General features: G+C 39.9%; 1 protein-coding gene across 1 annotated transcript in view; it reads left to right on the top strand.

The window, feature by feature from the left end:
• Nucleotides 1-12278, top strand: part of LOC109315373 (glypican-5-like) — a 643246-nt gene extending 630968 nt beyond the window's left edge. Inside the window, exon 9 of the mRNA XM_019543047.1 lies at nt 8549-12278. Within this exon, the coding sequence (XP_019398592.1) occupies nt 8549-8748 (200 nt within the window). The 3' untranslated portion in view covers nt 8749-12278. The remainder of the gene's footprint in view (nt 1-8548) is intronic.
• The last annotated feature ends 377 nt before the right edge of the window (nt 12279-12655 follow it).

Genomic DNA, 12655 nt, shown 5'->3' with positions numbered 1-12655 from the left:
GGATCTAGTGGCCTGTTACAAACTAGTCAGAGGGGACCAGCAGGCACTGGGGGAGTCTGTACTCCCCCAAGCACTACCAGGAGTGACTAGAAATAATGGTCACAAGCTGGCAGAGGGTAAATTCAGATTAGACATCAGGAGGCGCTACTTCACTGTCAGAGTGGCTAGGATCTGGAACCAACTTCCAAGTGAAGTCCTGCTGGCTCCTACCCTGGGGGTGTTTAAGGGGAGCCTGGATGAACACCTTGCTGGGGTCATTTGACCCCAGTACTCTTTCCTGCCATGGCAGGGAGTTGGACTTGATGATCTGCTCAGGTCCCTTCCGACCCTACAAACTATGAAACTAAGTTAGCCTAATAACCACTTTGAGCATGAATGGCGCATGCCCCCAGTGGCTGTGGGCACACAGCTATGCTGGCAGTGGCGGGAGCCTGGCAGCGGCAGCAGGAACCCAGCAGACTGAATGGGGAGCTCTTTCAGCCACCGGTGGCACTGTTGGTGATGGGCAAGGGTAGGGGGTGGCAAATGCTGACCAAGGTTCAGCAACCACCCGCAGGCACTGCCGGCAGCAGCAGCCGGCAGGGATTACTGACTGCTCGCAGGTGCTGCCAACACTGTCAGCAGCGCCTTTTTGCAGGGCGTGCACCGCCACGCTCAAGAGCTGCACGTGCACCCCCTAAGCGATGCATCTGACTTTGAGTGCAGATCACAGGACCCATGTGCTCTTGGTATGCACCTTCCTTGCAAATGATTTTTCAAATCTTTTATAACCAACAGCTATCACATCATTCACATTATTGTAAATCGATGCAGTGCTGTGTTAAAGTTTTGAATCACATTTGGATTGTCTAGCAACTGATTTTATTTAAATTATGCATTTAACATCATTGGTATTTGATCAGTTATCAGTTTATACCATGAGGGAATTCTCTGATTAAAAGTATATGAGAAGAGAGAGATTTAATGCCAACTATTTCTGGAAACTAGTGCTATTTATATAGCAACAGTTGAAACTGATTTTAAATTATTCAGAAGTAAGTGTATGTAGAAAAAAGAAAAGTCAGAAGCTTATGTTATTCTATGCTTCGACTGAGTTAAATTTTGGTGGAGGGACAAAAAAATTGTGAACAGCTATTGCAACTATAGCTTTTATTTGTTGTTTTGATATATTTGGCCTCCAATACCCAATAAACATTTGAAAAGGTAGAAATACAGAAATACACACACTTGCATGCTTTTCATGCTTGGGACATGTTTAGAGGCTGAAATAGTGCAAAGGAGCTGAGATAGCTGAACTCTAGGAAGAAGAGCACATAAAAATTCATAAAATCAGAATTGAGGGTGATCTAACTATCCTCTTTCACTTTGTTCCATCTTCACACATTTGCAGAATCTTTTCTTATTTTGCACAAACAGTTGAAGAGGAGCTCTTATTCATGAGAATATAGATCCTCATGTCCACCCTCCTCCTCCCCCTTGCCACCAAAAAACTTTTATTTGCCTGTAATTGGTATATTTAGCCATATCAATACACATTAATGCATACTCCATTTCAAATGAATTCTTGAGTATGCATCATGTGTATTGATATTGCACATTCGGAAGGAAGAGATAACATTTTAAAAGCCATCAGTCTTTTCAAAAAATAAATAAATATAATTTGAGAAAAGCCAGAGAAGCATTTAAAGAGTTCCTCCAATTATCCTTTTCTTTCACCACAAAATCTGGCTCAAATACCAACCCTGACTTGCCCATAACATCTCCTTCCCTAGTTGCAAGTCCCATGACTGCTCAATTCTCCTGCCTATATGTTCATTCTTTGTCTCTTCAGTTTTTCCATGCAACCGATAGCCAAAGCCCATTTTCCCTCTCCTCCCTCCTGAAATCCTCTCTGGTTCCTGTACCATTCTCCTTCCTTATATAACATTTTGTTGAATCAAAGAAATGATCAACAAGTGCCATCCAAATCTGTCTCTTTTCCCTCTTCTTTTCACACTTGTTTGCTAGACCCTGTGACCACACTCCCAGCCTCCTTTTGTTTCTTAAATTCACCCATTCTCTCTCCTGGCTCTGTCAGTGAAACTGCCCTTGTCAGTACCTCCAATGACCTTAGTCAAATTTCAGGGCCTCTGGCTCTTTCTTATCCTCCTTGATTTCTCTTTCTTCATACTTGATACCCCATTCTTGAAATCTTTTTTTATTATTATAATTCTGATCCTTCATTGTCCCGTGTGCACTGTCTTCCTGAATGAGAATTCTGTCTCATTCACAAAAAACCCACAGCCTCAAATGTGTTGTTCAGATTATTTCATTATATGGTAAAGTAGTAAAAATCATGATAACTCAGAAAAGAGTGATATATGATGAACAGGTCAGAAATTCACAACAAATAGTTTTTAAAATGAAGTGAAATACTCTGAGTTAACCTTCTTCTGCTTGTGATATTAATGCATTTAATAATCTCTAACAAGCACCTTCATAGATCTGAAACTATTACTACACTCCTTGTCATCTGTAGATTTCATGATAGCATGTCAGTATCATTTGTAGTAGCTTCTAAGAGCCCCCACCATGGTTCTGGACATCCTTGTGCTAGGTAAATATAGAACAAAAAGATGGATCCCCAAGTATGTGGCACTTTTCCTCATATTGTATTTCACAGATGGTTCTCATACTAAATATCACAAGTTGTTGAAAACTACATAAATTAACATTAAAATCATATAATAAACAAAAATATTATATGAAAACCAAGTAATCCAACTTTCCCAAATATATCTCACTCTTTTTGGTGGTTTTTATTTTTAAAGTCCCAGCTCCTGGGACTCATGTGATTACAGGAGAATCTCAGGTTTTTGTTTTTTTTTAAAGCAAATTTCTAGCTGTCATATTTCACACATTTTTAAAGACAACCTGTATTTTTCCCATTTGAACATCAGCAATAAACTGAATAAAACTGGCTCCAACACTGAGATGGAAATGAAGAGAAAAAAATCTTTTTATTCTCAGTCTCCAAGCCAGAATACAAAAGTGAGTAAATGATTAGGGTATTCATAAAAGCCATCTGAAAAATTAAATATATATACCATTGAAGTTTATAAATTACAGAAGAATTTAAACCAGGTTGGGTCCTTTTCAAAAGAGTATATCATAATATACCAGCTTTGCACAATTAAACCTCAAGTCTAGGGACAGACATTCAAAAAACTGGAGCCTGAATTGATTCAATCTTTGCAGGTTAATCTAACCTGCAAAGATTGAACCAATTGGCAAGTAAATAGACATTCGCTTTTGATTCCAAAAATGCAGGCACAAGCCTACAGTGGCTCCAGCTAGAAGCTGGGGCATGTTAAAACAGGCCTGCCTTCCCTTCAGCAGCAGCTGCAAGGCTGGAGGGAAGCTGCAAGGTTGGAGGGCATGACCAGCTCCTGGCAGGGATTAAGTATGATTGCGGAGACATTTAAACCCCCACTCTGGCCTGTAGGGACCCCAGCCAAAGTGTGCATGGAGGGGGATGGGGGATGCAGCCCTTGCCAGGCCTGTCCCCAAGGCCAGACACCAGCCAGGACAGTGCCTCAGGTGAAAGGGGCTGGGGGGGATTAAACTCCCCTGTCTTCAGGTGGGCACAGGACCCCAGCAGAGGTCTGCCCAGATTTCCCCCCTACTCCTGCTAGGGTGGCAGGAGGCCTGGCCAGAGCTGACCAGCACAACCCTGCTATCCACCCAGGGCTGGGGCTGCAGAGCTGGGGCTGTGGGGCTGAACGGAGCCAGCCTGCAGGTGCTGCTGAGTGTGGGCACAGAGGAATCAGCTGCTTCCCAGTGGGCAGCGGCTCAGCCTGGGGCTGCAGGGGCTGCATGGCCAGATTGTTCCCAGCTCCCTATGCCCAGGCAAGGCAGGGCTGTCATAGAGCCGCAACTGGCTGGGAAGGGCCTTTCCCAGTGGCTGCGGCTGTGTCAGCCTGGCCCAGTAGCATGGGCAGGGGCTGGCCTGGTAGCAGGCTTCCCAGGCCAGCTCAGAGGCATTGGCTGATCCCAAACCCAGTAGCTCCCCGATGCAGCCATGCCCCCTATCCTGTGCAGCACCTGGCAACTGCAGCTGCATCACTGGTTGCAGACTTCCCGGCACTGGGTGGGCTGTTCTTCCCCTCTTGCCTCCAGCTGCTCCTACCGTAGCCACTCCTGCCACCGCTGCCCTGCCCCTGCCTTACTGTGCCACTCTGGGTGGGCAGGCAAGAAGCTTCAGCCCCATGGCTTCTGCCCAGTGCATGGGGCTCCACCTCCTGGTTCTGGACAGCATCCACCTGCTCTGCCCACCTGCAGGCATTGCTCATCGTGCTGGGCAGGCAGAGCAGATAGAAACTCTGTGCATTGCGCGGAAGCCAGGGGACTGTCCTGTTACAGGTTTAAACCAGTTTCTGACTACTTAAACTGGTTTATATGCAACTTCTGTCCCTGGCCCAAATGAAAAGTGTCCATGAATGACATCAGAAAAAAATGCTTTGGGTTCTTCTAAATGTGCAGTTAGCATAGAGCAATAAATTCAGGCACAGTTCGTGCTGCAGTTAGTGGTTGCCAGGTTCAGCATATACACATGTGCCCAGGACTGCAGCAATTGGGGCCAAGCAGCCCCAAGCTGGTGACAGGCTTGTGGGGTTAGCCCTGAGCTCCAGGTTTCAGCATTGAGTGGTGTCAGGGCTGGCTGGGGCACAAGGGTGCTATGGTGTGGGACTAGCCAGCAGGCATCCCCACACTGTAGCACCCTTGTGCCCTAGCCAGTCCCATGCATTGAGGCAGTGTAAATTACTCCACTATAGGATAGTACTTCTCCCAGACAGTACTATTCTATGGAAGAGTTAATTAATGTACTGTGCCCTAATATAGGCACATGTGTAGACAGTGACCCTTTATTGCTGAGCTAATTAGTGAGCTCTTCAGTAAAGTGCCCATGTAGATGCACCCTTTGTTACCAAGACATAGAGCTAGAATTAAAATTTTAGTCCTTCTGGAAAGGTTAAAGGCAGAATTTTCTAATGTATTATTCAATGCTTGTTATGTAATGCATTAAGCAGTCATTGAGAGAAAGGCTTTTAAAAACCAATAGCTTCTCTGATAGCATTAAATCTTATCTTAGATTTTTTGTTAAGTCAATATCAGAAAAATAAATGAATTAATACATTTCAGTCTGCCCGATTTATGGAGGCCAATCAAGTTACAATGCTGGACAGAGCCAAGTGAAAGAGGGGAATAGATTTACCTGAGTGAGGTCTTAATTTAATCAGCTGGCCCAGCAGACCTGAAGTCAGCAGCCTGCTGTGATATAAGAGGCAGTAGAGGAATAGTGCCTTTACTGCAGTCAAAAAGGAGAATGACAGTGATAGAAAGGGAAGCTAGGCAGTGTCAGAACACACCTATTTCTGTGATTTATACTTATTTTACTGTAATGACAGTCTGAAGGTTGTCCATTTGTCTGTAAGTGTCCTCAGAATACTGATATTTTCTAGGCACTGACCACAGTCTTTTTTCCCCTTCTGTGAACTTCACCACAAGTTGTTACTGAAAAGAAACTTTTCTTCATGGGAGGTTCTAACCTTTTTCCCCTGTAAACTTGCCAACCAAAATCCCTTCTCTCAGTTAACCTTGAATCAGTTCTAGAAATTATTAGTTTCTTCCAGATCAATGATAAAATTATGATAAAGAGGGAACAATGCATCACATTTCTTTAACAATTTGTATTGGCAAAAGAACAATATGTATTTTCTAGTACAATCGCTCATTTCTATTATCAAGTGAATTTATTGATGGCTGTTCAAAACGACTTACTTGTAGACAATCATCTCAGATTGCATTTACATTTCTGGAATCCTTTCCTTCTTTCCAATTCCTGCCAGGAATTGCTTCCATGATTAAGGGTACATGAAGTAATTATATCTAGATCAGCCCAACTAGGTTTAGGTCCATCTAAATTCCGATCTGTGCAGACATTGTGTGTATGGGGGGGGAGGGGAGGGTTACATCAGGTCAAAAATGGAGGGGCCCAATCTAACTTGGTTAACCTGATCCAGCAAACAGCTGCCTATAGAAATGCTCATTGGTGTCTAATTAAAATGTTCCAGCATCACTGCAGCAACATATGTATTAATCCTCCATGACTCATTGAATGAAGTTTAAATAAAGCATCCCATAGCCATTTTTAAATGTGCTGGAGCTTAATACACATTATGCTATGACGTTTTACTCTTCGGGAACCATTCTAATTAAAATGCCCCACCTCTGAGCACATGTATAGGCAGCCTACATGTTCAGAATGCAGCCCTGGGGCTGGAAAAGCCCAAGTGCTTGCCTCAACCCTGGGGCTGCTCTCTTCCTACCCTGCCTCACCCTGGCCAGGCTATTTTTAGCTCCTCTCCCCACCCCTGTAGACACACCAAACCCACTTGTGGACACACTAGCCCCTGCTCAATCCCACCCACCTCTCCCCACAGTCTAAGTTTCTTACACCAGGTTCCTGGCATAGTTCCAGCAAATGCTTATGCATACTTCCCTCCCCCCCCAATCTATGAACTCTTGGCTTAAACTAAGCCACTTGATCATAGACCAGGTGTGGCAAACATTTGCATGCACCTTTAGAGATTTGATCTTAAGCTAGGACTGTTGCTTAACCTGTATTACAGATCTAGGCATTTGGTCTTATGCAGATATGCATTGCATTTACTCACAAAAATAAATTTAAACTAGACATGAACAGTGGCTACTAATTTGTAAATTGCTTCAAGTAGGAGCTTTTGTGCAACACACTTTTACCAACAAACTACAAAAGTGTTGTCCCAGTATTGGATGAAGTAGAGAATTTTTTTCCAACAATGCTAATGATGACTCAGATTTCCCAAGCACTGGGAAAAGTGTTTTGGAAAGTCAAGATAAACGAATACATCTATCACTAGTTAGTTATCTCACCTTTTTTAAAGTCTTTTTTTTTGGTGGAAATCTACTAACAGAAGAATTTTTTTAAAGTTCCATGCCGGAAAAGAAGTGATCTTGTTTCAACTTCATTTGCACTTACCTCTAGGCACAGCAGGTCATAATTAGGCTTGTACTCCACCAGCTTCCAGAGTGAAAATGCAAGTGCAAGATTGAAAAGTCAGAGAGGACCAAACATTCAGAAAAGCCATAAATAAGGATAGGCCAGGGTTTTATTTTTTAAGTAAGTATTTTATCCTTCAAAAATGTATTTTTAATTCAATGTAGTTTTGGTGTGCTATTGTAGCCACGATGGTCCAGGAGATATGGGAAAGACAAGGATTTTTATGGATGGTGTCTTTTGTTGGACCAACTGCATGGTATTGATAGTCATCAATTATAGCTCAGCTTGCAGTTGATATCTTGCGTATTTTTAGTTCAAGTAACCCATGAATACAGGTTGAGTATGGTGAATAGTTCTGGACAAAAAAAATGGAGAAAAACATTTTGGAAAATGTATTAATTTCAGACTTGATAGCCAGGTTGTTAGGCCCATCACTTGGGATATGGAGACCCAGGTTCAACCCCTTTCCCGGCCCAGTTGTAAACAGGTTTTGAACCAAGGTCCCTCACCACTCAAAGCGTGCTCTACTAGTTAAACAATAGGATGTTTCAGCCTGGGTGTCTCTGTCATACCTGGTAAAGCTGTTCCACTATGTATAAGCTACTTAAATATTCATTAAAGCAGGAACTAGAACCAGTCTCCATAACCACTTGGGCATCAGATAATTCTGATTTTAGAGGGGAAACTGAGAAAGACCTAACCCAGAAAATACCGTAATTTAGGATACTGTCTTAAAAGGGAGTAGGCTTTGGTTGAAAGCCAGATGAATAGCTGAACCATTGAACTATCAGGGATAGTTTTGTTATTTTTTTTAGTTTGGCCACAGCCTCAATATAGGAAGTCCTTGCACAACCTTAGTCACATTTTTCCCATCCCTGTTGGGACTTGCAGCTTGCTAATGTACTGTCCAAGGTATTTTTAAAGATGCATGTATTCAATGTAGTCCTTAAGCACCCCTCACCCCAGGGACCCCCTGTAATTCCTAGCAGATCTTAAAGAGTCGCTCCTTCAAGGTGAATCCTCTGGGGTTTTGAGCAGGGAGATGTCAGTTGCTTTATATAAAATACCATACTTTGTATGGTAAAAACAAACATGAGGCCAGAGTAAATGTTAATGGTTAAATAAATTGTGGCTTTAAGCCACAGTCCTTGAAAAGGGTAAGAGTATTGAGATACATTACACAGCAGTAACTCCTAAATGTAAGATATTTCATCCTCTACCTGAGCATGACTGACAAGTGTAGACATATAAACGTGTGCATGCTAATAGGCACCTAAGACCTCCACATCATCTAATGCACAGTAATCCAAGAGGATCCATGCCTACAAGCAGCGGCCAAGCAATAAATAGCCTTTAGGAAAATATGAACCCCAAACCACCCCTGAGTACATTAACTGAAACAGAATAGAGCTGTGTGCAGATGACACAGTATGATCATGGCATATTTTCTTTTCTCGTTTTTCTTAGATATACTCAAAGAAAAGAAGACCTATCCAGATGATAGGAGTGAACCAAAACCAACTGTGAAAAAGATTGACACCACAACCACCACAACCACTGTAAAGTCATCTTCTAAACACGATGCTGGGAACGTGGGCAGTCAAGCCACAAGTCCCTCCCTTTCCATTATAGCAGCACTAGCAATTTTGTGGCATTATCTTTCGTAGCAGCATTATATGGCAGCAACTGTGCAAACATTTTTGTTCACTGTCATTTATACCTACAGCCTTACCCAACAGAAAACAAAGTTAAAAGGCTCTCTAGTATTATATGGTATGCTAGAATAAATCCTAAAAAAAATAGGCTGGGATCGGCTGATAGCAAGTATCAGTACTTACAATGTGCCTGAAGATGGTCCTTAATATTATCCACTCAAAACATAAAACAGATGATGATAGGGGATCTGAATAGTTTAAATTATTGGATTGAAATAATTAAGAACACTAAAATTGTGAATTTATATGTTGGCATTTTTCCCATTTTATTCACTGAATAATCTGACTGGCTGTTTCTGTTTGTAAGCTTCTGATAAATTCAAACAGATGATCAGTCTGTAAGCCAATATATACATTATTTCTCTAGTATGTGGCTCATAACTTATGTCTACAGTTGTAACCCATGGTCAAGTGAAGTACTGTCTGCCAGTTTGATAAAATTCCTATCTACCAGTTTGATAAGCGGTCAAGAAGATCAGAGCATGTTTGAACCTCTTGTTTTCACTCTAATTGTTTAGATTGTAGGAAGCAATATACAAAACATATGGTGTGTCTCTATATCAGTATAGTTGCCTTAACCATTTAATTTTTTTAAACACTTAGGTTTATTGAGGGGTATGGATAATGAGTTTCCCTGCCCTACCAAACTACTTTACCATATGCTCAAGCATATGTTCAAGGCTTACTGAATGAATGTCCGACAAAGGGAAACATAAGTAAACAAAATAGGGTTTTATCCAGCTGAGTGCACTTCTATAAAGAAAAAGGTTAATTTTGATCAAACTTATTTTTCCTGATTGGTGTTAAAGAGGAATTGAATTGTGTCAGAGAGAGGAGTTGTTCGGATTCCTCATACCTGTAAAGTGGTTACTATGGATCTCTGAAATCCAGTATGCTTCATAAACCAGGTATTATTTAATAACATTTACTGTTTTCAATTATGCTATCACAGTAATAGTAAATGTAAGATGATCTGCAAGCTAGAAAATATTTTATGTCCCACTTTGATTTACTGTCCTGGATAGTGTCAATTCTAGATTTTATTGTGGTAAGATTTTTTTTTATTCAATCAATGATATATGATGAATTTTTTAAACTCTTGACAGAAAGGCACTATGATACATAGCTTCTAGTGGGAGAGGGTTAATGTATTTTCTGACAACTATGTTTATGGTGCCATTGAAAATACTATACATGCAGGACTGTATGAATACAGTGATTTAATATGATAAATATTTGAAACATTAGGATTATTCTGTTTACTAAAGTTCATAACCAATTCATAGTTCAATGGACATTTTCATGCTGTAGACTATTTTGTACAGTTTTATAAGATTTAATGTAAAAACATTTGCCTTTGATTTTTTTTGTAAAACATCTTTATAAATGCTTAGATTGACACAAGCCACAGATTCACAATTCAAGAGAAGGACCTCAAATCATATCAACCCACTTCTAGTGTTTTGTTGTTGACCTTGATTATAAAAGACAGCCTAACTCAAAGATAGTGTCAAGTGCCAGCATAGCTATGGTGTCATGATATGCAGTGACAAGAATGAGTGGCTAATATAGTGTCTTATTGTACTTATGTGTTTTCATGTGGAATTAGTGAAAGTGACTAATTGTCCTTATACTGGCCAAGCAGGGTTTTTTGGTCTTAGAAATCAGGTAAGCACATAAATTTATAATCAAAAGCATACAGATGTAGTCACAGGGGCTTTTGATACAAGCTGAAAATGGGCAGGTCTTGCAGAGCAGAATTGCAAATTTTAATGCTGGAATAAGACAAAAATAAATGAGATGTTTCTAGAGCACTAACATGGAGCAATTAGTAAAATTCTGACTTCTTGATGTGTTAATGCTACTAAAATCATTAAGTTCACATCATGTTAACAAAAAACAATCTTGCTAACTTAATGAAATTTGCAGTCTTTCAATGTTCCAGAGTTCACCAGTGCAACTAAGTGAATGACATCAGTCTATTCAAATATGTAATAAAAATGCCATGGTTATTCATTTTGAATTCCTTGATCTCCCTTGGAAAAGTATATTTTTAGCCAGCAAGTGATTCCTTTTAACCCTTGGTAATTCTTTACAGATGCACAGGGCTAAATGAGATGTCTGTAATAAGAGAGGGAAACATGTCCAATAGATGCCCAAAACTGATTTAGACTCCAAAATCCAAATCATCAGCTCATGTAAATCATCTTAGTTCCACTAAAGTTGTTCACAGATTTACAGCTGAGTATCTGGCTTCTAAGTCAATGCTCTCACATGTGGAAACATAAATCAATGTTAAGATGAGTATATCAGCACTTCAGTAGCTCTAATCTCTATACTAGATAGCAATCTAGGAATTCAAGATGGGCATTGATTCTCCCAAATTCCAGCTGTACTGTTTCAGGTTTTTTGAATGTCACTGTTTCTCATTTACAGTTGGAAAGCTTGAATATCCATAATCTACTGGTAAGTGTGCTTTTTGAAAATGACTCTTTAATAGTCTTATTGATAACAGATCAGATCAGTAATTTATCTAATCCAGTACCCTTTAGCCCTGGTAGCCAGTACCAACTTCTTCAGAGGCAAGTGCAGGAAGTTACATAATTCCTGGTATTTTTCTTCCTACTTTATATTACCTATGTGTTGGTTTAGGCTGTGAAACCTGGAGTCATCTATACTTCTGCTAAACAAAAACATATGAAAAATTAAATGTTTTAATCTTTTATTTGATTTACAAATTCCACATATATTAAACAAGGGGACAGTTTGTAAGCACCATGAAAGATAACAGAACTAAAATAAGGCTACTCATACTCTAGGTTGAGAAATTCATCAGCTCACTTCACTGGATTTAATCAATATTTTAATAGACACAGGTTGTTACAGGGGAGAAAGAGGGGAAGAGAAAGAGAGACTACAGAGAACTCAACATCTATTAATACTTTCCACTAATATAACTACTCTACTGTATTTAATGCTGTAAGACAGTAACAGTAAGCTGTAAGAAAGCATGAAACATTCAGCGTGTACATTAGAAGTATGTTGCAACTTTAGAAAGCCCAAAAGCACTAATATGCGATGTTATGCTATATATTTTATCTAACACTTTAGAAACAGTTTTCTTCCTGGATGAATTGAGTTTATGCATTATAAAGGAAAGTTCTTCCTCATGCCTCAAATTCACATTTTTAAATTCAAAAACAACTGACTATATCAAATAGATATAAGACACAAACAACAGGTTATTTTAAAAGCTGAACACAATGATTGAAATATTTTAACTTCAGAAAGAATATTTTATATTTTCTTTGTAAGTGTAATCTAAAATGACACCCAATATAAAAAAAATCCATAATTTTTCCTGGCAATGGCAATTTTTGTTGTGGCATTTTGAATGTTCATTGTTTCTTAAATGATCTGTTTTTAGTATTTTGCTATCCCAGTTATTGTGGAAGTAAAAATTGGTATATTGAAATCAGGCATTTGTGGATAAAATGAGTACAGATTTTTTTTTTAATTAGTGGTGTGTACTACTTACCTTTATAGGACAAAATGGTCCTGTGAAGTATAGCCACTCTTCAATACACTGCCAGTTTGTCTTGGGCCAGGAGGAATCACCCCTGCGTAAGAATGCGTACAGAGCCAACAGAGGACTTTATATATTATCATTCCCTTCCTGTGGTTGTTAGTGCCTCATGGAGAAAAGTGAACTAGGTCAGGGAACAAGGAAAGGGTACAGTCATGATGCCTTCTTGCAATACTGATCCTCCATTGTGTTTTAACTGACAGAGGCTAAAGTTAGGGCTTTAGGCTACTGAAAATTAGCCTTAAGCTGCTCTAATTCAGTGTAAGGAAGCCT

The sequence above is a fragment of the Crocodylus porosus genome, unplaced genomic scaffold (assembly GCF_001723895.1).
Source record: "Crocodylus porosus isolate Cpor-Errol unplaced genomic scaffold, CroPor_comp1, whole genome shotgun sequence".
NCBI classification, from domain to species: domain Eukaryota; kingdom Metazoa; phylum Chordata; order Crocodylia; family Crocodylidae; genus Crocodylus; species Crocodylus porosus.
This window is presented reverse-complemented; position numbering and strand designations above follow the sequence as displayed.